General features: G+C 43.2%; 1 protein-coding gene across 8 annotated transcripts in view; it reads left to right on the top strand.

The window, feature by feature from the left end:
- Positions 1-25,585, top strand: part of LOC110487108 (brain-specific angiogenesis inhibitor 1-associated protein 2) — a 132,532-nt gene extending 106,947 nt beyond the window's left edge. Inside the window, exons 9-16 of one of the 8 annotated variants that reach the window (XR_005035225.1) lie at positions 4,977-5,144; positions 7,366-7,435; positions 7,708-7,909; positions 8,329-8,392; positions 10,235-10,388; positions 12,408-12,448; positions 21,312-21,354; positions 21,973-22,037. Coding sequence is in view for 7 of the 8 variants with exons in the window: in XM_036939307.1 (XP_036795202.1) it covers positions 4,977-5,144; positions 7,366-7,435; positions 7,708-7,909; positions 8,329-8,397; positions 10,235-10,388; positions 12,408-12,448; positions 18,012-18,105 (798 nt within the window). In the remaining variant the exon portion in view is untranslated. Of the gene's footprint in view, positions 1-4,976; positions 5,145-7,365; positions 7,436-7,707; positions 7,910-8,328; positions 8,398-10,234; positions 10,389-12,407; positions 12,449-17,496; positions 17,623-18,011; positions 19,430-21,311; positions 21,355-21,972 lie in introns of those variants that run through there. The other 7 variants (XM_036939310.1, XM_036939313.1, XM_036939308.1 and 4 more) reach the window with 7 other exon arrangements.
- Positions 25,586-27,056: the final 1,471 nt, after the last annotated feature.

Here is a 27,056-nt window from a genome sequence, read left to right as displayed (position 1 = left end):
AGAGCAGTTAAAGGTGTCAGAGCGGTAAAGGTGTCAGAGCGGTAAAGGTGTCAGAGCGGTAAGCGGTAAAGGAGTCAGAGCAGTTAAAGGTGTCAAATATATGAAGCACATGGAAGCATACAATATCTTTGAAGACGACAGAACAGACTCTAACATAACTCTAGAAGTACATATCCTGAAGAAAATGTGGTGTGCACGCTAGCTTGTGAAGGATCAATTGATTGACTGATAGCCTGAACATGTGAAAGTTGGTTTTGGTGCCTATAGCTTATTTGGCCAAGGAGCAGGATCATTTTAAATACCTACCACTGTATTACTGTGGTTCTCATTCAAACCCATGTAAATGTAGGCACGTTTTAAATGCTTATATTTGAAAAATATATAAACCGTATTAAATCTGAATGCGTGCAAACTAAGTTGGGTCAGTCTGAACATCTCTGAACAAACATTAGTTTGACATTGATCTCTTAAACGGTTTAAGAGCAGAGTCAAATCCAAATACCTCCCATTCAAGCCTATGGAGCTTTTATTGACATTTTAAAAATGGTTTCATGAAGTATAAACTGAATGCAATGAATCTAATTGGGGTCAGTTTGGAGTTGACAGTTTAAACGGGGAAAGAGGAGATGAATCTAATTGGGGTCAGTTTGGAGTTGACAGTTTAAACGGGGAAAGAGGAGATGAATCTAATTGGGGTCAGTTTGGAGTTGACAGTTTAAACGGGGAAAGAGGAGATGAATCTAATTGGGGTCAGTTTGGAGTTGACAGTTTAAACGGGGAAAGAGGAGATGAATCTAATTGGGGTCAGTTTGGAGTTGACAGTTTAAATGGGGAAAGAGGAGATGAATCTAATTGGGGTCAGTTTGGAGTTGACAGTTTAAACGGGGAAAGAGGAGATGAATCTAATTGGGGTCAGTTTGGAGTTGACAGTTTAAACGGGGAAAGAGGAGATGAATCTAATTGGGGTCAGTTTGGAGTTGACAGTTTAAACGGGGAAAGAGGAGATTAATCTAATTGGGGTCAGTTTGGAGTTGACAGTTTAAACGGGGAAAGAGGAGATGAATCTAATTGGGGTCAGTTTGGAGTTGACAGTTTAAACGGGGAAAGAGGAGATGAATCTAATTGGGGTCAGTTTGGAGTTGACAGTTTAAACGGGGAAAGAGGAGATGAATCTAATTGGGGTCAGTTTGGAGTTGACAGTTTAAACGGGGAAAGAGGAGATGAATCTAATTGGGGTCAGTTTGGAGTTGACAGTTTAAACGGGGAAAGAGGAGATGAATCTAATTGGGGTCAGTTTGGAGTTGACAGTTTAAACGGGGAAAGAGGAGATTAATCTAATTGGGGTCAGTTTGGAGTTGACAGTTTAAACGGGGAAAGAGGAGATTAATCTAATTGGGGTCAGTTTGGAGTTGACAGTTTAAACGGGGAAAGAGGAGATTAATCTAATTGGGGTCAGTTTGGAGTTGACAGTTTAAACGGGGAAAGAGGAGATGAATAGAAATGACATATTTTATCAAGTCTATGGCCCGTTTCCTCCCCATTTGAAATGCATTAGGAGCTCATTTAAATATTGTTCTAGTTTAAAAAGTATAAATGCTACCCAAAATATTTCTTCAAGCAACCCGAGTTGAGGCAGTCTGGAAGTTGATTTCGTTTGAATAGTTTAAGTCGTTTAAGGGCTAATAATAATATGAGTATATAAGAAATGCAGAGAATACACACCTAATTACAACAAATGAATTGATACTCTTAATTTAAGCTTGGATTTCAGGCGAGTGTGTGTGTGTGTGTGAATAAATTGTCTCTGCTTCCTGAGTAAACAGACTAAATCAGCCTGTAGCCAGAGACTTCTGGCCCTCGGTGGGGAAACTAAACTACTCATTTACATATTACACTTTTAATGATGCAGCTTATTAATTAGGTATTAAACTCGTGTTGTAAGATGAGAAGTGGAGGCTTACATATGACCTATGAACAACACCTCTGTCTGAATATTCATTCTCTAACTGGATCTTTGCCAAAAGCTTTTATCCATCATTTCACTTTCTGAATAAACCAACCGGAAGTCAGTCAACAAACTGGTTAAATCGTCTCTGTGCTCCATGGCAGAAGATGAAGAATGGCAGGAAATTACCTCTAAAAGTTCTCTCTGCTGTCAAGAGGGGGCCGCTAAAATGTTTTGCTCACAAAGTTGCTGCATGTGTGGGTGCGGAGGTGGGTGCGGGTGTGTTAGTGCGGGTGTGGGTGCAGGTACGGATGCGGGTACCCCCATCATATTTGATTTGGCCCCACCCCCATCATATTTGATTTGGCCCCACCCCCATCAGATTTGATTTGGCCCCACCCCCATCAGATTTGATTTGGCCCCACCCCCATCAGATTTGATTTGGCCCCACCCCCATCATATTTGATTTGGCCCCACCCCCATCATATTTGATTTGGCCCCACCCCCATCATATTTGATTTGGCCCCACCCCCATCATATTTGATTTGGCCCCACCCCCATCAGATTTGATTTGGCCCCACCCCCATCAGATTTGATTTGGCCCCACCCCCATCATATTTGATTTGGCCCCACCCCCATCAGATTTGATTTGGCCCCACCCCCATCAGATTTGATTTGGCCCCACCCCCATCAGATTTGATTTGGCCCCACCCCCATCAGATTTGATTTGGCCCCACCCCCATCAGATTTGATTTGGCCCCACCCCCATCAGATTTGATTTGGCCCCACCCCCATCAGATTTGATTTGGCCCCACCCCCATCAGATTTGATTTGGCCCCACCCCCATCAGATTTGATTTGGCCCCACCCCCATCATATTTGATTTGGCCCCACTCCATCATATTTGATTTGGCCCCACCCCCATCATATTTGATTTGGCCCCACCCCCATCATATTTGATTTGGCCCCACCCCCATCAGATTTGATTTGGCCCCACCCCCATCAAAGTAGCCTGTCCCTGTTCTAGACGAAACATTGAACGCAAGACTGTATATGGATATACTGTAGCTTCTCCCACACACACTATAGATACCAGACTGTATATGGATATACTGTAGCTTCTCCCACACAACCTACACACACTATAGATACCAGACTGTATATGGATATACTGTAGCTTCTCCCACACACACTATAGATACCAGACTGTATATGGATATACTGTAGCTTCTCCCACACACACTATAGATACCAGACTGTATATTGATATACTGTAGCTTCTCCCACACACACTATAGATACCAGACTGTATATGGATATACTGTAGCTTCTCCCACACACACTATAGATACCAGACTGTATATAGATATACTGTAGCTTCTCCTACACAACCTACACACACTATAGATACCAGACTGTATATGGATATACTGTAGCTTCTCCTACACAACCTACACACACTCTAGATACCAGACCGTATATGGATATACTGTAGCTTCTCCCACACACACTAGATACCAGACTGTATATGGATATACTGTAGCTTCTCCCACACAACCTACACACACTATAGATACCAGACTGTATATGGATATACTGTAGCTTCTCCCACACACACTATAGATACCAGACTGTATATGGATATACTGTAGCTTCGCCCACTCACACTATAGATACCAGACTGTATATGGATATACTGTAGCTTCTCCCACACACACTATAGATACCAGACTGTATATGGATATACTGTAGCTTCTCCCACACAACCTACACACACTATAGATACCAGACCGTATATGGATATACTGTAGCTTCTCCCACACACACTATAGATACCAGACTGTATATGGATATACTGTAGCTTCTCCCACACACACTATAGATACCAGACTGTATATGGATATACTGTAGCTTCTCCTACACAACCTACACACACTATAGATACCAGACTGTATATGGATATACTGTAGCTTCTCCCACACAACCTACACACACTATAGATACCAGACTGTATATGGATATACTGTAGCTTCTCCCACACAACCTACACACACTATAGATACCAGACCGTATATGGATATACTGTAGCTTCTCCCACACACACTATAGATACCAGACTGTATATGGATATACTGTAGCTTCTCCTACACACACTATATATACCAGACCGTATATGGATATACTGTAGCTTCTCCCACACAACCTACACACACTATAGATACCAGACTGTATATGGATATACTGTAGCTTCTCCCACACAACCTACACACACTCTAGATACCAGACCGTATATGGATATACTGTAGCTTCTCCCACACAACCTACACACACTATAGATACCAGACTGTATATGGATATACTGTAGCTTCTCCCACACACACTATAGATACCAGACTGTATATGGATATACTGTAGCTTCTCCCACACAACCTACACACACTATAGATACCAGACTGTATATGGATATACTGTAGCTTCTCCCACACACACTATAGATACCAGACTGTATATGGATATACTGTAGCTTCTCCCACACAACCTACACACACTATAGATACCAGACTGTATATTGATATACTGTAGCTTCTCCCACACACACTATAGATACCAGACTGTATATGGATATACTGTAGCTTCTCCCACACACACTATAGATACCAGACTGTATATGGATATACTGTAGCTTCTCCTACACACACTATAGATACCAGACTGTATATTGATATACTGTAGCTTCTCCCGCACACACTATAGATACCAGACTGTATATGGATATACTGTAGCTTCTCCCACACACACTATAGATACCAGACCAAATATGAATGTATGTACAGTATACTACTGTTGTTAATGTGTCATGTAGTGCACAGTTCCCCAACTGGTGGCCCGTCAAATTTACAGTCTACAAATGATCATGTTCCGGCCCACCGATCATGCGCTCAATCATTTTTTTGTTGTTGCCTGCAGCTAAATCTAGTTGATGATCCCTGCTGTAGTGCATGTTTCTGAATGTATATATTCCATGTTTCCAGAGGCTGATGGGTTCAGATGGGATGTCCATGGTGAACGGTACGACAGGACTCCACGGAGAGGAAGAGTACTGGACAGAGGGGGGGGTGTCAGTCTCCCAACTCCAAGGAAGACCCTCCTCCCCCCAGGCCCCTTCCCTACCCCAGGGACAGGCCCCCACCCAGAGACAGGTCAGCACAGAACACAGAATTACATAGATAGTATATACCGGTAGTATATTGTACAATTGCTTGGCGATGGGAATTTAAAATTGATATCCTCCAGGGATCCATCTTAGTGTCTGCTAATGCTAAAATGTTATGTAAATGTGTGTCTGTTAATATTCAAGTGGATGCAGATGTTTCTGTAACTGTTGTTTCTACACTGGGTCAAAACAAGCAATGTGATTGGTTGAGAAGCGTTCTATGTGATTGGTGATCGCTTAGGTCACTTTGTTTTTGCCCATTCTAACGTTCAATTGAACAGTAACTGAATGCCTCGATGCCTGCCTGCCTGCTTTATAAAGCAAGCCACAGCTACGTGACTCACTGTCTGTAGGAGTGATCTATTTTCATGAACGGGGTAGTGTACCTAATAAACTGTCTACTGAGCATATATATATATATATATATATATATATATATATATATATATATATATATATGTGCTCATATATATATATACACACACACACACACACACACACACAGTGCCTTGCGAAAGTATTCGGCCCCCTTGAACTTTGCGACCTTTTGCCACATTTCAGGTTTCAAACATAAAGATATAAAACTGTATTTTTTTGTGAAGAATCAACAACAAGTGGGACACAATCATGAAGTGGAACGACATTTATTGGATATTTCAAACTTTTTTAACAAATCAAAAACTGAAAAATTGGGCGTGCAAAATTATTCAGCCCCCTTAAGTTAATACTTTGTAGCGCCACCTTTTGCTGCGATTACAGCTGTAAGTCGCTTGGGGTATGTCTCTATCAGTTTTGCACATCGAGAGACTGACATTTTTTCCCATTCCTCCTTGCAAAACAGCTCGAGCTCAGTGAGGTTGGATGGAGAGCATTTGTGAACAGCAGTTTTCAGTTCTTTCCACAGATTCTCGATTAGATTCAGGTCTGGACTTTGACTTGGCCATTCTAACACCTGGATATGTTTATTTTTGAACCATTCCATTGTAGATTTTGCTTTATGTTTTGGATCATTGTCTTTTGGAAGACAAATCTCCGTCCCAGTCTCAGGTCTTTTGCAGACTCCATCAGGTTTTCTTCCAGAATGGTCCTGTATTTGGCTCCATCCATCTTCCCATCAATTTTAACCATCTTCCCTGTCCCTGCTGAAGAAAAGCAGGCCCAAACCATGATGCTGCCACCACCATGTTTGACAGTGGGGATGGTGTGTTCAGCTGTGTTGCTTTTACGCCAAACATAACGTTTGGCATTGTTGCCAAAAAGTTCAATTTTGGTTTCATCTGACCAGAGCACCTTCTTCCACATGTTTGGTGTGTCTCCCAGGTGGCTTGTGGCAAACTTTAAACAACACTTTTTATGGATATCTTTAAGAAATGGCTTTCTTCTTGCCACTCTTCCATAAAGGCCAGATTTGTGCAATATACGACTGATTGTTGTCCTATGGACAGAGTCTCCCACCTCAGCTGTAGATCTCTGCAGTTCATCCAGAGTGATCATGGGCCTCTTGGCTGCATCTCTGATCAGTCTTCTCCTTGTATGAGCTGAAAGTTTAGAGGGACGGCCAGGTCTTGGTAGATTTGCAGTGGTCTGATACTCCTTCCATTTCAATATTATCGCTTGCACAGTGCTCCTTGGGATGTTTAAAGCTTGGGAAATCTTTTTGTATCCAAATCCGGCTTTAAACTTCTTCACAACAGTATCTCGGACCTGCCTGGTGTGTTCCTTGTTCTTCATGATGCTCTCTGCGCTTTTAACAGACCTCTGAGACTATCACAGTGCAGGTGCATTTATACGGAGACTTGATTACACACAGGTGGATTGTATTTATCATCATTAGTCATTTAGGTCAACATTGGATCATTCAGAGATCCTCAGTGAACTTCTGGAGAGAGTTTGCTGCACTGAAAGTAAAGGGGCTGAATAATTTAGCACGCCCAATTTTTCAGTTTTTGATTTGTTAAAAAAGTTTGAAATATCCAATAAATGTCATTCCACTTCATGATTGTGTCCCACTTGTTGTTGATTCTTCACAAAAAAATACAGTTTTATATCTTTATGTTTGAAGCCTGAAATGTGGCAAAAGGTCGCAAAGTTCAAGGGGGGCGAATACTTTCGCAAGGCACTGTATATATCTCACACACACACACTGTATGTAGATAATATACAGGTCATGTAGATAATATACAGGTCATGCATGTATCTCTATGCAGGTCAGTGAGCACTACTCCAATACCCTGCCTGTCCGCAGGCCCCAGCCTGCCAAGAACAAGACCTCTGTTGGTAAGAGAACTTAAGCTAACACTGCTAGTCTCTGGCAGATAACTGTATTCTGTTACGTTACTGTCTGGTAAGAGAACCGTATACTGCCAGCGTCACGTAAACAGGTTAATCTCCTCAAAGCAGATAGGAATAACAATGACGTTGTGAATCAGCTAGTCTTAGTAACCAAGTTAGCACCTAACATAGCATCTTCCTTAGTAAAAACTCTTCCAGGAGCCACATTGTGCTGTGTAGCGTGACACTGATGTCCCCCTTCTCCACCCTGGCCCCAGGTGAGACCCGTACCCTGCCCAGGTCTAGCTCCATGGCAGCGGGGCTGGAGAAGAACGGTCGTGCCCGTGTCCAGGCCATCTTCTCCCACGCGGCCGGAGACAACAGCACCCTGCTCAGCTTCTCTGAGGGAGACGTCATCACCCTGCTGGTCCCAGAGGCCCGTGACGGATGGCACTATGGGGAGAACGAGAAGAACAAGATGTAAGTGTCTGTCTGTCACAGAGACATGGACTGATAGCTTGTGTGTTCAGTAGTACATATCAATGGAGGCTGCTGAGGGGAGGACGACTCATAATAAAGTCTGGAACGGAGTAAATGGAATGGCATCAAACACATGGAAACCATGGAAACAATGTGTTTGATACCATTCCACTTACTCCGCTCCAGCCATTACCACGAGCCAGTCCTCCCCAATGAAGGTGTCACCAACCTCCTGTGCTGCATATTAACCTGTTGACTGACATTCAGAACTGAGGATTTTACGCAAGTCTTTGGTTAAACATCAATGCGTGATTTCCACAGAAGTCAGAGTTAACCGCAGATCTCAAGAGGATTCAGATCTAATGTAGTTTCCAGCGTGCGTCTTCATCTTAACTAATTTTACCTGTTTCCCCCCTCAGGCGTGGCTGGTTCCCCTTCTCTTACACACGGGTGCTGCCAGAGAGTGAGAAGGAGAAGCTCCAGGTGAAGTAAGTAGATAATATCCTAGCCAGTACTACACCATTCAGGTGAAGGAAGGAGATAATATCCTAGCCAGTACTACACCATTCAGGTGAAGGAAGGAGATAATATCCTAGCCAGTACTACACCATTCAGGTGAAGGAAGGAGATAATATCCTAGCCAGTATTACACCGTTCAGGTGAAGTAAGTAGATAATATCCTAGCCAGTACTATACCATTCAGGTGAAGTAAGGAGATAATATCCTAGCCAGTACTACACCATTCAGGTGAAGTAAGTAGATAATATCCTAGCCAGTACTACACCATTCAGGTGAAGGAAGTAGCTAATATTCTAGCCAGTACTACACCATTCAGGTGAAGTAAGTAGATAATATCCTAGCCAGTACTTTACCATTCAGGTGAAGGAAGTAGATAATATCCTAGCCAGTACTACACCATTCAGGTGAAGTAAGTAGATAATATCCTAGCCAGTACTGTACCATTCAGGTGAAGGAAGGAGATAATATCCTAGCCAGTACTACACCATTCAGGTGAAGGAAGGAGATAATATCCTAGCCAGTACTACACAGTTCAGGTGAAGGAAGGAGATAATATCCTAGCCAGTACTATACAGTTCAGGTGAAGGAAGGAGATAATATCCTAGCCAGTACTACACCGTTCAGGTGAAGGAAGGAGATAATATCCTAGCCAGTACTATACAGTTCAGGTGAAGGAAGGAGATAATATCCTAGCCAGTACTGTACCATTCAGGTGAAGTAAGTAGATAATATCCTAGCCAGTACTACACCATTCAGGTGAAGTAAGTACATAATATCCTAGCCAGTACTACACCATTCAGGTGAAGTAAGTAGATAATATCCTAGCCAGTACTACACCATTCAGGTGAAGTAAGTAGATAATATCCTAGCCAGTACTGTACCATTCAGGTGAAGTAATTAGATAATATCCTAGCCAGTACTACACCATTCAGGTGAAGTAAGTAGCTAATATCCTAGCCAGTACTGTACCATTCAGGTGAAGTAAGTAGATAATATCCTAGCCAGTACTACACCATTCAGGTGAAGTAAGTAGCTAATATCCTAGCCAGTACTATACCATTCAGGTGAAGTAAGTAGCTAATATCCTAGCCAGTACTGTACCATTCAGGTGAAGTAAGTAGCTAATATCCTAGCCAGTACTATACCATTCAGGTGAAGTAAGTAGCTAATATCCTAGCCAGTACTGTACCATTCAGGTGAAGTAAGTAGCTAATATCCTAGCCAGTACTGTACCATTCAGGTGAAGTAAGTAGCTAATATCCTAGCCAGTACTACACCATTCAGGTGAAGTAAGTAGATAATATCCTAACCAGTACTATACCATTTAGGCTGGAACAATAATATGATAATGTCAATTTAAAAAAATAAAATAATATATATATATATTTCACCTTTATTTAACCAGGTAGGCAAGTTGAGAACAAGTTCTCATTTACAATTGCGACCTGTCCAAGATAAAGCAAAGCAGTTCGACAGATACAACAACACCGTTACACATGGAGTAAAACAAACATACAGTCAATAATACAGTAGAAAAATAAGTCTATATACAATGTGAGCAAATGAGGTGAGATAAGGGAGGTAAAGGCAAAAAGGCCATGGTGGCAAGGTAAATACAATATAGCAAGTAAAACACTGGAATGGTAGATTTGCAATGGAAGAATGTGCAAAGTAGAGATAGAAATAATGGGGTGCAAAAGGAGCAAAATAAATGAATAAATACAATAGGAGGAGAGGTAGTTGTTCCATCTCTTCACGTTCAGTAAAGATTGATTTGATTGGCTGAATGATCGCTGTCCCCTCCAGTCTGCACCATGGGAAGAGCAGCAGTACCGGGAACCTGCTGGAGAGCGACATGTCTCTGCCCATGCCCGACTACGGCCTGACTGCCCGCCTGCTGGCACAGAGCCTGGCACAGAGCAGACCCAGGCCCTACAGCATGGCAGGCTTTACCACACAGGTCAGTGTTTGTGAGCGAACACGCAGTCGGACAGATGCTGACACACAGATGGATAGACGCTGACACACACCAGGCCACGGCCCTACACCATTTTCTCTACACAACTGAAACAGACAGCCATATACTTCTAAAGACACACGACAAACACAATCTCCCACTCAGAACACGCCTTCTTCCCAGTAATCCACTGTGGTTGATTCAGTCTGGAGAGTAGAGGTGTCTGGTCTGATTGGCTATCTGGAGGACTCCAGACAGAATCTCCCACTCAGAACACACCATCTTCCCAGTAATCCACTGTGGTTGATTCAGTCTGGAGGGTAGAGGTGTCTGGTCTGATTGGCTATCTGGAGGACTCCAGACAGAATCTCCCACTCAGAACACACCATCTTCCCAGTAATCCACTGTGGTTGATTCAGTCTGGAGGGTAGAGGTGTCTGGTCTGATTGGCTATCTGGAGGACTCCAGACAGAATCTCCCACTCAGAACACACCATCTTCCCAGTAATCCACTGTGGTTGATTCAGTCTGGAGAGTAGAGGTGTCTGGTCTGATTGGCTATCTGGAGGACTCCAGACAGAATCTCCCACTCAGAACACACCATCTTCCCAGTAATTCACTGTGGTTGATTCAGTCTGGAGAGTAGAGGTGTCTGGTCTGATTGGCTATCTGGAGGACTCCAGTCAGTTTGCTGTATTGTTCTGTTAACACTATGTACTGTAAGGAGTAATACTGCAGGAGAACACAGGGATATAGAGTAGGAATGTGGCTCTAGCGCCATCTGCTGGAGGTTCTCTATCAATAACTGCTTTTATACATGAGAGTTTCTGACAGTACATCTATAAAATAGACACTGTGTGAATGATCATACACGACCATACTTGTAGCTCCCGAGTGGCGCAGCGGTCCGAGGCACTGCATCTCAGTGCTAGAGGCATCACTACAGATCCTGGTTCGATTCCAGACTATCCCAACCAGCTGTGATTGGGAATCCCATAGGGTGGCGCACAATTGGCCCAGCGTTGTTAGGGTTTGGCCTGGGGTAGGCCGTCATTGTAAATAATAATTTGTTCTTAACTGACTTTCCTAGTTAAAATGAATTTTTAAAATGTAAAATGAAAATACAGTTACTCACAGTAATTGATGTATCATTAGGCCATGCTAATGTTATCTTTGTAAGGTGTTAACTATTAACGGCAGGATTTGTGAGATTTAGGAATGAGCTGTGTGTTAAGGAGTGTTCTAATGTAGGAATGAACTGTGTGTTAAGGAGTGTTCTAATGTAGGAATGAACTGTGTGTTAAGGAGTGTTCTAATGTAGGAATGAACTGTGTGTTAAGTAGTGTTCTAATGTAGGAATGAACTGTGTGTTAAGGAGTGTTCTAATGTAGGAATGAACTGTGTGTTAAGGAGTGTTCTAATGTAGGAATAAACTGTGTGTTGTGGAGTGTTCTAATGTAGGAATGAACTGTGTGTTAAGGAGTGTTCTAATGTAGGAATGAACTGTGTGTTAAGGAGTGTTCTAATGTAGGAATGAACTGTGTGTTAAGGAGTGTTCTAATGTAGGAATGAACTGTGTGTTAAGGAGTGTTCTAATGTAGGAATGAACTGTGTGTTGTGGAGTGTTCTAATGTAGGAATGAACTGTGTGTTAAGGAGTGTTCTAATGTAGGAATGAACTGTGTGTTAAGGAGTGTTATAATGTAGGAATGAACTGTGTGTTAAGGAGTGTTCTAATGTAGGAATGAACTGTGTGTTAAGGAGTGTTCTAATGTAGGAATGAACTGTGTGTTAAGGAGTGTTCTAATGTAGGAATGAACTGTGTGTTGTGGAGTGTTCTAATGTAGGAATGAACTGTGTGTTAAGGAGTGTTCTAATGTAGGAATGAACTGTGTGTTAAGGAGTGTTCTAATGTAGGAATGAACTGTGTTAAGGAGTGTTCTAATGTAGGAATGAACTGTGTGTTAAGGAGTGTTATAATGTAGGAATGAACTGTGTCATGATAATGCTCTTTTCCATTTCAGCCTGCCCTTGAGGACTATGACAGTCGCTTTGCTGCTGCAAGGTAAGAACCTTATTATCAACCTCCCTGAACTACTGACCTGGTAGTTACACTGAGTGGTATGAATGACTGATCACCATGTAGAATGAATGTGAACTACTGTACTGACCTGGTAGTTACACTGAGTGGTATGAATGACTGATCACCATGTAGTATGAATGTGAACTACTGTACTGACCTGGTAGTTACACTGAGTGGTATGAATGACTGATCACCATGTAGAATGAATGTGAACTACTGTACTGACCTGGTAGTTACACTGAGTGGTATGAATGACTGATCACCATGTAGAATGAATGTGAACTACTGTACTGACCTGGTAGTTACACTGAGTGGTATGAATGACTGATCACCATGTAGAATGAATGTGAACTACTGTACTGACCTGGTAGTTACACTGAGTGGTATGAATGACTGATCACCATGCAGTATGAATGTGAACTACTGTACTGACCTGGTAGTTACACTGAGTGGTATGAATGACTGATCACCATGTAGTATGAATGTGAACTACTGTACTGACCTGGTAGTTACACTGAGTGGTATGAATGACTGATCACCATGTGGTATGAATGTGAACTACTGTACTGACCTGGTAGTTACACTGAGTGGTATGAATGACTGATCACCATGTAGTATGAATGTGAACTACTGTACTGACCTGGTAGTTACACTGAGTGGTATGAATGTGAACTACTGTACTGACCTGGTAGTTACACTGAGTGGTATGAATGACTGATCACCATGTAGAATGAATGTGAACTACTGTACTGACCTGGTAGTTACACTGAGTGGTATGAATGACTGATCACCATGTAGAATGAATGTGAACTACTGTACTGACCTGGTAGTTACACTGAGTGGTATGAATGACTGATCACCATGTAGTATGAATGTGAACTACTGTACTGACCTGGTAGTTACACTGAGTGGTATGAATGACTGATCACCATGTAGAATGAATGTGAACTACTGTACTGACCTGGTAGTTACACTGAGTGGTATGAATGACTGATCACCATGTAGTATGAATGTGAACTACTGTACTGACCTGGTAGTTACACTGAGTGGTATGAATGACTGATCACCATGTAGTATGAATGTGAACTACTGTGGCGGGCCGGGCGCAGTGCGCGCTAACCAAAGTTGCCAGGTGCACGGTGTTTCCCCTCCGACACATTGGTGCGGCTGGCTTCCGGGTTGGATGCGCGCTGTGTCAAGAAGCAGTGCGGCTTGGTTGGGTTGTGTATCGGAGAACGCATGACTTTCGACCTTCGTCTCTCCCGAGCCCGTACGGGAGTTGTAGTGATGAGACAAGATAGTAGCTACTAACAGTTGGATACCACGAAATTGGGGAGAAAAAGGGGGTAAAAATTCAAATTTAAAAAAATAAATACACAGCACTGACTAGACTGGGATATGAGAGGAAAAATAAAACTACAATGAACAAAAATATAAGCGCAACATGAGTTACAGTTCATAAGGAAATCAGTCCATTGGAATAAATTCATTAGGCCCTAATCTATGGATTTCACATGACTGAGAATACAGATTATGCATCTGTTGGTCAGAGATACCTTAAAAAACAGTAGGGGAGTAGATCAGAAAACCAGTCAGTATCTGGTGTGAACATCATTTACCCCATGCAGCACGACATCACCTTCCCATACAGTTGATCAGGCTGTTGATTGAGGCCTGTGGAATAGCTGTGCAATGTTGCTGGATATTGGCGGGACCCCTGGAACGCGCTGTCGTACACGTCGATCCAGAGCATCCCAAACATGCTCAATGGATGACATGTTTGGTGCGTATGCAGGCCATGGAAGAACTGGCACATTTCCAGCCTCCAGGAATTGTGTACAGAACCTTGCGACATGGGGGCCGTACATTATCTTGCTGAAACACGAGGTGATGGCGGTGGATGAATGGAACAACAATCGGCCTCAGGATCTCGACATGGTATCTCTATGCATTCAATTTGCCATCGATTCAAATGCAATTTTGTTCGTTGTCCTTAGCTTATGCCTGCCCCATACCATAACCCCTCCGCCACCATGGGGCACTCTGTTCACAACGTTGACATCAGCAAACCGCTCGCCTACACAACATCATGTCTGCAATCTGCCAGGTACAGTTGAAACCAGGACTCATCTGTGAAGAGCACACTTCTCCAGTGTGCCATTGGCCAGCGAAGTCTGTTACGATGCCTGTCAGGTCAAGACCCTAATTAGGACTACAAGTATGCATATGAGCTGAGACTCTGAGACTGTTTCTGACAGTTTTTGCAGAAGTTCTTCGGTTGTGCAAAGCCTCGGTTTCATCAGCTGTCTGGGTGGCTGGTCTCAGACGATCCCGCAGGTGAAGAAGCTGGATGTGGAGGTCCTGGGCTGGCGTGGTTACACGTGGTCTGTGGTTACACGTGGTCTGTGGTTACACGTGGTCTGTGGTTGTGAGGCCGGTTGGACGTACTGCCAAATACTCCAAAACAACATTGGACGCGGCTTATGGTAGAGAAATGAACATAAAATTCTCTGGCAACAGCTCTTGTGGACATTCCTGCAGTCAGCATGCCAATTTCACACTCCCTCAAAACTTTTGGGACATCTGTAGCATTGTGTTGTGTGACTGCACATTTTAGAGTGACCTTTTATTGTCAACAGCACAAGATGCACCTGTGTAATGATAAGGCTGTTTAATTAGCTTCTTGATATGCCACACCTGTCAGGTGGATGGATTATCCTGGCAAAAAGAAATGCTCACTAACAAGGAGGTAAACAAATTTGTGCACAGAATTTGAGAGAAATAAGCTGTTTTGTGCGTATGAAAAAATTGGGGGAACTTCTATTTCAGCTCATGAAACATGGGACCAACACTTTACATGTTGTGTTTATATTTTTGTTCAGTGTAGATCATTAAAGACCAATATTGCTTTGATGTGGAAGTTTAGCTGTTTAGTTTGAGTTCAAACTTGGAGACACTGCAGCTCTTCAGGCTTTGGATAAAAGTGTCTGCTAAATGGCATATATTATATAAGACCAGTCTTGGATGTCCAGCTCTGAGGAAGCTTTCATTTCTCCTCTTTTGGGGTCTTGCTTGCTTTTTCCTCAGACTCCATAGCTGCTATATTGACTTGTCATTTAATGACAACAGCATTTCATATAACTAGTGTCTAGAAGGTTTATTCTCCAACTGTTTCTGAGTCTATGTTTGTCTCTCAAACTGACTCTATCCCAAGTGGAATAGGGTTTCATTTGGGACAGAGTTAGTTTCTGTAATCCAATCAGAAGTCAGATCCACTGCTCTGGGAGGAGGGGTTAACCTAGGTTCATCCGAAGAGATTGATTTATTTCTGTCTGTCTGACAATGGGGAAGGTGTGTGTGTGTGTTTACTTGTATGTATGTGTCTTGTGACATATCGAATGACATCATTCTGACCTCATGTTGACATCACTGCTTGGTGAGGCTGGAGCTCTGATGAGCTCTGGTCTGGCGCTACAAGTGCTTCTACATAGAGTTTGATAGAGAGCTCTTTTTTGCATCTTTGCCATATTGGCTTCTGTGACAGCATTGGTAGCACCATTGAGGGATTTCTCCACTTGAAAGGAAAACTCCACCCAAAAGTGATCTTTTTGGTATTTGTTTCATTAGTACATTGTTGACGTAGTACCAAAAATGTTTTACTTGTCAACAATCAAGTTTTCAACATATGTAACTTTAAAAAAACTGAAATCATACCCATCATATGATGCTGTATTTTATGGGGATGATTTCAGTTTTTTTTTAAGTTGCATATCTTGCTGACATGAACAACTTTTTGGGGACTATGCCAACAATGGACCAATGAAACAAATACCAAAAGATGGCTTTTGGGTTTTCCTCTAAAAGAAAGAAGGCAATTTCATCTTCTTCTTCTATTGACAGTCGGTTAACAAACTGAAATGATCAACACTGCCACCTGTAGTCTGTTGTCTGAACAGGTATAAATCCAAGGTTGGCTACATACAACCGCCTCCATTTATGATGTTTGTTCCGTAGTATCATTCATTGGCTGATCCCTCCTGATGACCTGGATAGAATTATGTGATCCTTCCATAATCAATAGGAAGTCCCACCCAGTTGACTACTTCAAAATGGTGAATGTCCTCAATGGAGCTGTCCATGCTAAAACAGGCTTCGTTGCACTTGAGCTGTCTATCCAAGTCTATGGTCGTTTCACATACTCCTTTTGTTCCTGAATATCTGATTCTGGGTCAGATCTTGTATTTATAGATCTAACAGGCCCAGGGTGTCTCCACCCTAGAGGCACTGAACTCATCTTACACCAGACCCCCACTGCCAACCAGATGACTTGGATTACCTCATCACAAATGGCCTCTAGGTTACTTGGATTGAATTTGCATATTGTTCAAAAAGACAAGTGATTCTGTGAAACATTTAAATGTCAATACATTCCATTTCTTTACCCTTCAAAAGTTTGTTTTCTTTCTATCATCATTAATATTCAGATAGATATAGAGGCCTGGGTTGTGTTCATTAGGTTACCAAATGGAGGAAAACTGACAAACAAGTGGTACGAACCTGGACTTGTACAATAAGAAATGCAAATGTCTGTTGCAAAGCGTTTTGTGTGTCCTAATGAACATGACCCTGATGAAGGGAGTCCCATCTCGGTAACTATGGCAGCCAGGTGTGTTTTGGTGTGGGAGGTTTAGGTGGGAGGGAAGTACTTGCTACTCGTGTGTGTGTGTGTTTGAGATGGATGACACTGCAGTCTGACTGTGCAGAATCACTGATCTTCAACTAACTACTGATCACTACTCATTGTGTGATCAAGATGAGTGATTCTGTGCCTTGCCTTGTTCAAACTGATCCACTCAAAACACACTGATGGTACAGCACCCCTCTCCTCCCTACACCGCTCCGCCCAAATCCACCCCTGCCTGCCTGCCCTCCTTGCCTTGTGGCTGTCTTGTCCCTCCATCTTCTCTCGAAGTGTGTCTCTTCTCTTCCCACCTGGCAAGCTTCCTTTCTCTTTGTTCCTTGTTCCACAGTTCTGATCCCGATGGCAAATTGATTTCGACAGTGTGAGAACAGACAGACAGAGACAGCTCCCTACCGGATAGCACAGGGGCCGCCCCCTCTCTTCCCCCCCCCCCCCCCCCCCCTTTCAGTCTCTTCCCAACAATCTCACCCCTTAGTCTCTCCACCTCAATCTCACCCCTTAGTCTCTCCCTCTTAGTCTCCTCCCTGTCTCTCCCCCTTAGTCTCCTCCCTGTCTCTCCCCCTTAGTCTCCTCCCTGTCTCTCCCCCTTAGTCTCCTCCCTGTCTCTCCCCCTCAGTCTCCTCCCTGTCTCTCCCCCTCAGTCTCCTCCCTGTCTCTCCCCGTTAGTCTCCTCCCTGTCTCTCCCCCTCAGTCTCCACCCTGTATCCCCCCTCCTCCCCCTTGCTTCCACGCACTCCTTCTCCAAGTGGAAGAGCTCCAAGTCTCATCCCTCCTTTCTGTCCTTTCTTCCTCTCCTTGATCCCTCCTTCACTCCTTCCTTCCTCGGGTCGGTGGCGGTGACAGTGGCGGTTGGTGGGTAGAGGATGAGGAGGGCGCTGAGAGGGAGAGCCAGGGAGAAGCCCGTCCACCAATCGGCTTGCAGCGTTTCCCACTCTGAACTCTAAACTTTGAACTTCTCTATCTAATCAATGTCCGTGCGAGAGACAAAATGGACACTACTAAACTCTCAATCTCAAACAAGAGACTGCCTTTGCCACTGCTTGTCTTTGACTTTCATGCATGTACATGGTTGTGTCATTTTGTTAAATCTGAAAAGACATGTTCCTGTACGGTACAAGTGCCAAAAAGATCAACATTGTATACAGTCATTGTACTTCACTCAGCCACTGAACTGGACAAAACTGCTTTTCTAAAGCACGTGGAATGACTCAACATGATAATGGAGACTTCGGATGTGTCAAATGGAACCCTATTCCCTATGTACATTTGCCCAGGGCCCATTCTATGGGGAATAGGTGCTGTTTGTGACGTAGCCTTTGTTTGCATTGAGGCTGTGCAGATATTCTGTCTGTTGTTCCTTTGATATACACTATGTGGCGCTGCACTCATTGCCTGGTGTGACCTGTCAATGCTGAAGTCGATTTGAGGCTTTTTTTCTCGACGGTGTCATTATGCCTTACTTCTGAAATGTTCCCTTTTTTTCTGTGGTAGTTTAAATGTGCAACTTAGGTTGTGGAATATAAATATCTTAGTTTAACTTGGACACCCCTTTCAAATTCGACGCAAGAATCAACTTTTTGTTTTTATCAACTTTTGTCTGGGGGATCATTACCATCCAGGACGAATTTCGTATTTTCCTCTTTTTATGATTTTTAAAATCAAGATGATTATTTTGTTAAAAATATAAATAAATGTTTCACAGTGCAAAATAAATAATATATCTTTCAAATTCAGATCACACTATATACATCCAGTCCTTTCTAGGACCTCCTCCAAGCCATCCCATGAGTGGTCAGTCTGAAATATTCACTTTCCTTCAAATAGTCCTTGATGGAGCTCCGTTTGGACCTTTTCTGACCCCTGAATATGCTCTTTCAGCAGTTGGGGCAGTCATCATTGACCCCTCTACAACCATTTGAACCTTCCATGACCTTTGTCTAATTTTCTCCACAACTGCTGTGATCTAGTTGAAAGAAAGTACAAAACAATATGTTTAATAATATGATTATCATCGTATGTCCTGAGTGATTATGTCCTTTTTTTGGTCTTCATTTCTTTGAAAAAATGCGTTAAGTGTTGTTGTAAAAAGATTTCCAGAAAAATATAAAATATTGATTTGAATAATATAAAAAGTCATTATCTTTGAGCATGCTACGGCGCAATGATCAGAAAATGTGATACTATTGAACTTTGACATTGAATGTATGGTGACTTTTTACAAAAAAAGTATTCTAAATAAAACATATCTATATATTAATAAACAGTTTGTTCAGAGGAGAGATCTGTTCTGTCAAATTAATGACTTAAAAAAATATATATATTTGAAATGATTTAATTTAATATTTTTTCTATTTTGATTGACATCAGTATGTTTTGGACCAGTACTGGCCAAACATATGAAGTATTGTCTGTTGTCATGGCGTCTGCATCGTCCACACCTCATCCCTCCCTGTCCATCTCATCCTCTATGCACTACCTCTGGCGTCCCATAGCAACCAAGCTCTGATCGCCACGTCATCATGATGTGATTTGAACCATTTGAGTGTCAGTGTGTGTGGTGAATGTGTGTGTTTGTGAATGGCACTATAGATGTGTTCCTCTCCTTTCCTTCCTACCTCCTTTCCCTTCCTGCCTTCTCTCCTTTCCTTCCTGCCTCCTCTCCTTTCCTTCCTGCCCCCTCTCCTTTCCTTCCTGCCCCCTCTCCTTTCCTTCCTGCCCCCTCTCCTTTCCTTCCTGCCTCCTTTCCTTTCCTTCCTGCCTCCTTTCCTTTCCTTCCTGCCCCTCTCCTTTCCTTCCTGCCCCCTCTCCTTTCCTTCCTGCCCCCTCTCCTTTCCTTCCTGCCCCCTCTCCTTTCCTTCCTGCCTCCTCTCCTTTCCTTCCTGCCTCCTCTCCTTTCCTTCCTGCCTCCTCTCCTTTCCTTCCTGCCTCCTCTCCTTTCCTTCCTGCCTCCTCTCCTTTCCTTCCTGCCTCCTCTCCTTTCCTTCCTGCCCCCTCTCCTTTCCTTCCTGCCCCCTCTCCTTTCCTTCCTGCCCCCTCTCCTTTCCTTCCTGCCCCCTCTCCTTTCCTTCCTGCCCCCTCTCCTTTCCTTCCTGCCCCCTCTCCTTTCCTTCCTGCCCCCTCTCCTTTCCTTCCTGCCCCCTCTCCTCTCCTTCCTGCCCCCTCTCCTTTCCTTCCTGCCTCCTCTCCTTTCCTTCCTGCCCCCTCTCCTTCTTCAGACAGTATTTCTCTAGTTTTGCTGCCATGTGAATATAATCCTGGTTTGTTTGAACTTCCAGTTGTATTAGGGTTATAGCCTGAAGCCATAGGACACATCCTAGTACCCCCTGTGTATAGTCCTAGTACCCCCTGTGTATAGTCCTAGTACCCCCTGTGTATAGTCCTAGTACCCCCTGTGTATAGTCCTAGTAACCCCTGTGTATAGTCCTAGTAACCCCTGTATATAGTCCTAGTACCCCCTGTGTAAAGTCCTAGTACCCCCTGTGTAAAGTCCTAGTACCCTGGTTGTGGAGACCTGTAGTAGAGAAGGTGCTGTGCTATAGCAGCCACACAAGTCCCATTGACAGCTCTGTGGTTAGGCTTTTTACACATCATCTCTGCAGACAAACATCAGGCTGTGACTTGGCTAAGTTGAGGGCATGAAAATGTGTATTGTCAGTCTTCCATCGTTCTTCACAGATCCAGTCCAAAGAGCTGGTTTCCCAGACACAGATGAATCCTGTAGTCTTGGAACCAAAAATAATCATTTCTCAAGCAACCATGATTTTTAAACCAGGAATAGTTTGCCTCCCAAATTGAACCCTAATCCCTTTATAGTGCGCTACTTTTGATCAGGACTCTGGTCTAAAGTAGTGCACTATATAGAGAATAGGGTTCCGTTGTGGACATATACCAGGTTTAATTTGTGCCTGGGAAATGAACCCTATATCAGTTAACGTATGTTCATCTGACATCAGACTAACTAGCTGTGCCAATGCCTTTAAGAACTGTGACCTCACTATGCCTGACTTCACTATGAGAGATGAGCTTTATGCACCCTATTCCCTACATAGTACACTCAAACGTAGTGCACTACATAGGGAATACGGTGCAGTTTTTGGATGCACACTAAGGCAGTCAAACCCAAGGGTTTTCTTTACCTTCCAGTTTGGGTCCAGAAATGTCCCGGTTCTGAAAGAACAGGACGTCAGTAAGTCACCAGCCTCCATCGCCGCTCGCTCACTCACTCAGCCAACCAACTAATCACACTCTCTCTGGTTCTCTCGGCTGTCATTGGCTGTCTGGCTTCAGTAAGGTGCTGGACATCCCTGTTTTGTTTTTTCCTTTTCCAACCTTCGACCTCTCTGATTGGCTTTCCTTCCTGAGGCGGGGTTTCTTCCGGCCAATCCAGGAGGCCCTGGGTTGCAAAATAATGTTTTTCCATGGAGGTAAACGTGTCAGAAGACTCTAAGTCCTTCTAACCCTGCCTGTCTGTTCTGTACTCTCAGAGTAAATGTTTAACACTTCACTCCAATAATAAGCACTACAGCATTGTTTGTTCTCGCCTGCATGCTGGCTCTAACATTCACTTTATAAATAATAACTACAGACACACATTGAGAAACAAAAGTATTTAGTCAGTGGAGAATGGCTACTGTTATTGTACTTTCTGGTTTCTATAGGGGTCACTATAATCTACCAAACAGAAAACTGAAGATAAATACCTTAGGGTGGGTGATGAGTTGGGATTAAGGGTTTGACCTAAGTGTCTTCCATGTGTGTTCTATCCAGACTAAACATCTCTCTTCCTTGCTCCCTCTCTCCACAGTGACCGAGCCCTGGAGATTTACTTCAGACAACCCATCAATGATGACAGATCAGCCCCTATATTCTACTAGCATGGGGCCTTCACAGCACCCCTGTAGGTCCCTGGCCTCTCACCCTCCCCCCACAGCACCCCTGTAGGTCCCTGGCCTCTCACCCTCCCCTGACAGCACCCCTGTAGATCCCTGGCCTCTCACCCTCCCCTCACAGCACCCCTGTAGGTCCCTGGCCTCTCACCCTCCCCTCACAGCACCCCTGTAGATCCCTGGCCTCTCACCCTCCCCTGACAGCACCCCTGTAGGTCCCTGGCTTCTCACCCTCCCCTGACAGCACCCCTGTAGGTCCCTGGCCTCTCACCCTCCCCTCACAGCACCCCTGTAGGTCCCTGGCCTCTCACCCTCCCCTCACAGCACCCCTATAGGTCCCTGGCCTCTCACCCTCCCCTCACAGCACCCCTATAGGTCCCTGGCCTCTCACCCTCCCCTCACAGCACCCCTATAGGTTCCTGGCCTCTCACCCTCCCCTCACAGCACCCCTGTAGGTCCCTGGGGCTCCCTGGCCTCCGATCCTCCTCTCACAACCCCCCTGTAGGCACCTGGGGGTCCTTGGCCCCCACCACCTCCCCCTAACCAGCTTGTGTGTCCCTGGCCCTTCGCCCTCCTCTTAAGACCCCTGTAGGTCTCTGGCCTCTAGTCACAATACTGATAATAATGAACATATATTTTTCATTTCTATGTTCCTGTAACTTAAATAATGTACAGCAAACTGTCTTAAGAGGTTGAAGGTAAATATTGAGAGGGAGGACAATGTGTGGTATGTATATAGGTTATATTAGAGTAAATTGATAGTTACACTGGATGTAGATGTACAGTATAACATAAGTACATTTGTAAATACTTTTTTCATTTAAAACTATTACTTGATATTTTAAACCAAGTCTGCCCAACGCTCTTCCTGAAGATCTACCATCCTGTAGGTTTTCAATCCAACCGTAATCAAACATACCTGATTCCACTAGTTAAGGTCTGGGTGACCTGCTAATAATTAGAATCAGGTGAGTGAGTGAAAAAGTACAGGCCGGTAGGTCTTCAGGAAGAGGGTTGGGCAGCCCTGCAGCAGGCCTATATGCTAGCCTGGAACTGCTGTCAACTAGGATGGGCGTTAGGGAGGCTCCACCACTACACTTACACTGCCTTGCAAAAGTGTTCACACCCCTCGGATTTCCTCACATTTAGTTTGTACTAAGTGGGATTAATAATAAATAAAATATTTTTTTGTTGTCAACCATCTACACAAAATACTCAAATCAAAGTGTTTTATTGATTTAATATGAATAGAGATTACATAACAAAAATATCGTTGTTGCATAAGTATTGAGCTCCCTGAGTCAATACATGTGATTTAGGGGGCGATTTACATCTGTGTCTTCCTGGGTAAGTCTTTTAAAGCTTTACACACCTGGATCGTGCAATATTAGCCCATTTATTATGTTTAAAGTTCTTCAAGCTCTGTCAAGAAGTCTCAACTATTGATTTAAGCAGATTTATGTCAAACTGTAACTTGGCCACTCAGGAACATTCACTGTCTTCTTGGTAAAATACTCCAGTGTAGATTTGGCCTTGTGTTGTAGGTTATTGTCCTGCTGAAAAGTGAATTCCTCTCCCAGTGACTGGTGTAAAGCAGACTGAAGACTCAAGGATTTTGCATGTGCATAGCTTCATCCCGTTTCTTTTTATCCTGGAAAACTGCCCAGTATTTGCCGACGTCAAGCATACCCATAACATGATGCAGCCACCACCATGCTTAAAAATAAGGAGGCGGTTAGTTACTCCGTGTTGTTGGATTTGCCCCAAATGTAAGGCTTTGCTGTGTTTTAAAAAAAAGTATAACTTAGTTGCATACAACATGCATGTTTTTGGAATATTTTTATTCTGTATATTTGTGCTGTTCTTTTCAATCTGCCATTGTAAGTCATTATTGTGGAGTCTCTACAATGTTGTTGGGCCAACCTCAGTTTTCTCCCATCACAGCTTTTTTTTTATTCTGCTCCGGTGCCAACTTGTGTTATTTGTTAAGCCAAACTAATTTAGGCCTGAACAAAGGGGCTATGTTTTAGTTATCTACTTTAATTCATCTTCAAAATAATCTTCCACTTTGACATTGGTGTATTTTGAGTCGATCGTTGACCCCCAAAAAATACAATTCTATAAATTTGAATCCCACTTTGTAACACACAAAATGGGAAGAAATCCAAGGGGTGTGAATACTTTTGCAAGGCACCGTAGATAGTTCATGTCTTCTTGCAGATTAAAAGGTGTCGGTTTGTTACACCAATCCATTTGTACATATCATGTTTTTTCCATAATAGACCTCAGTATTCTTTGATGAAATCACTGTACATTTGACATTGAACATCCTATAGATAGACTACTAACTTACAGTATGAGCATTGAATGAAGGCTTGCAGAAACCCGGTCAGATATGCATATCACCAACTCTTTCTTGTTCAGTCCATACCGATCTTCTTTGCAGTGAAATGAGGTACCTTACAGCAATGTGTCCTCCAGCTAAGGCAGGGGGTCGTTTAGCAGCTCATGGAAATGCATAGTGATGTACAATGAATGTGATCAAACACAACTGCAAACATTAGTACAGGCCATAGACCACCATAGATAACACCATATTGTCTAGGAGTCGTGAAACAGAATGCCCAGTAACATGGGGACTGTGCCTTCTGTCTGCCTGTCGTTTCCTATGCAGCTGCAGGTTAAACCATCATCCTAAAACACTGCTATAAGCAAAGGGCACATGTATCACTTTTATCTGGCTATTGTTTGTTATATCGTTTCTTCAGAATGTCACAAATGTTATTTTCTTTGATTTAGACTTTTCTAAAATGTTTGATCAGTCTGCTAAGTAATTCTACTGTAAACAAAATGTTATTGTTGCTTGAATACGTTAAACTACTACTGTACTGTACTACATACTCTAATGGCAGAATACAAATGGAGAAATGCTATGAATTCCCTTCTACATTTTTTTTTCTTTTTAAAGTGAGTATTATAACTTTATTATAAGATGTTAGCTAGCTACAGTAGAAATAATAGCTGATATGATTTGACGTTCAGATCTAGTTTCCCCACCTCAGAATAACAAAAAAGAATGTTATTGTCATAGTGTGATCATGCTGACTCAGTATTATACACTGTAGGCCTATCTGAAACCACACCCTGTTCCCTTTGGCTCTGACCAATAGTAGTGCACTAATCTGGGCACTACGTAGGTAATAGGATGCCATTTTGGACACTTATTGATTGTCTTCAATAGGGGTCAGAGAATGGACAGTAGTCACGCTGGTTAGTGTGGAGGTATGAGAGAGAGAGAAACTGATATGAGTGTAAGAATCGGAGTCTCAACAGATACCACTGGTTGGATTCAACTTTAGACGACTGTTTGCGAACAGGTAAACCACTGGCTAGGCACACCAGAAGGGTTTCAAATACATTTTATACGGTTTTGTAATATTTTCTCACTCTGTTCCTGTATCTGTATATCTGTACAAAAATGACCTTTGTACACATTCATGACCTTGTATGAAATAAAACAATTGGACACAAGAAGTGTGTGCTAACTACTGCTATTCATGTCAGAAACAAAGGATGATGACCTGGGTTGTGTTCAGTAGAGCATACCATGATTACCTGGGTTGTGTTCAGTAGAGCATACCATGATGACCTGGGTTGTGTTCAATAGAGCATACCATGATGACCTGGGTTATGTTCAGTAGAGCATGCCATGATGACCTGGGTTATGTTCAGTAGAGCATACCATGATGACCTGGGTTATGTTCAGTAGAGCATACCATGATGACCTGGGTTATGTTCAGTAGAGCATACCATGATCGTATGATGACCTGGGTTGTGTTCAGTAGAGCACACCGCGACCATATGAAGAACTGGGTTGTGTTCAGTAGAGCACACCATGATGACCTGGGTTATGTTCAGTAGAGCATACCATGATGATCTGGGTTATGTTCAGTAGAGCATACCATGATGACCTGGGTTGTGTTCAGTAGAGCATACCATGATGACCTGGGTTGTGTTCAGTAGAGCACACCGCGACCATATGATGACCTGGGTTGTGTTCAGTAGAGCATACCATGATGACCTGGGTTGTGTTCAGTAGAGCATACCATGATGACCTGGGTTGTGTTCAGTAGAGTATACCATAATGACCTGGGTTATGTTCAGTAGAGCATACCATGATGACCTGGGTTGTGTTCAGTAGAGCACACCGCGACCATATGATGGCCTGGGTTGTGTTCAGTAGAGCATACCATGATGACCTGGGTTGTGTTCAGTAGAGTATACCATGATGACCTGGGTTATGTTCAGTAGAGCATACCATGATGATCTGGGTTATGTTCAGTAGAGCATACCATGATGACCTGGGTTATGTTCAGTAGAGCATACCATGATGACCTGGGTTGTGTTCAGTAGAGCACACCGCGACCATATGATGACCTGGGTTGTGTTCAGTAGAGCATACCATGATGACCTGGGTTGTGTTCAGTAGAGTATACCATGATGACCTGGGTTATGTTCAGTAGAGCATACCATGATGATCTGGGTTATGTTCAGTAGAGCATACCATGATGACCTGGGTTATGTTCAGTAGAGCATACCATGATGACCTGGGTTATGTTCAGTAGAGCACACCATGATGACCTGGGTTATGTTCAGTAGAGCACACCATGATGACCTGGGTTATGTTCAGTAGAGCATACCATGATGACCTGGGTTATGTTCAGTAGAGCATACCATGATGACCTGGGTTATGTTCAGTAGAGCATACCATGATGATCTGGGTTATGTTCAGTAGAGCATACCATGATGACCTGGGTTATGTTCAGTAGAGCATACCATGATGACCTGGGTTATGTTCAGTAGAGCATACCATGATGACCTGGGTTATGTTCAGTAGAGCACACCATGATGACCTGGGTTATGTTCAGTAGAGCATACCATGATGACCTGGGTTATGTTCAGTAGAGCATACCATGATCGTATGATGACCTGGGTTGTGTTC

The sequence above is a fragment of the Oncorhynchus mykiss genome, chromosome 12, assembly GCF_013265735.2.
Source record: "Oncorhynchus mykiss isolate Arlee chromosome 12, USDA_OmykA_1.1, whole genome shotgun sequence".
Lineage (NCBI taxonomy): Eukaryota > Metazoa > Chordata > Actinopteri > Salmoniformes > Salmonidae > Oncorhynchus > Oncorhynchus mykiss.
This window is presented reverse-complemented; position numbering and strand designations above follow the sequence as displayed.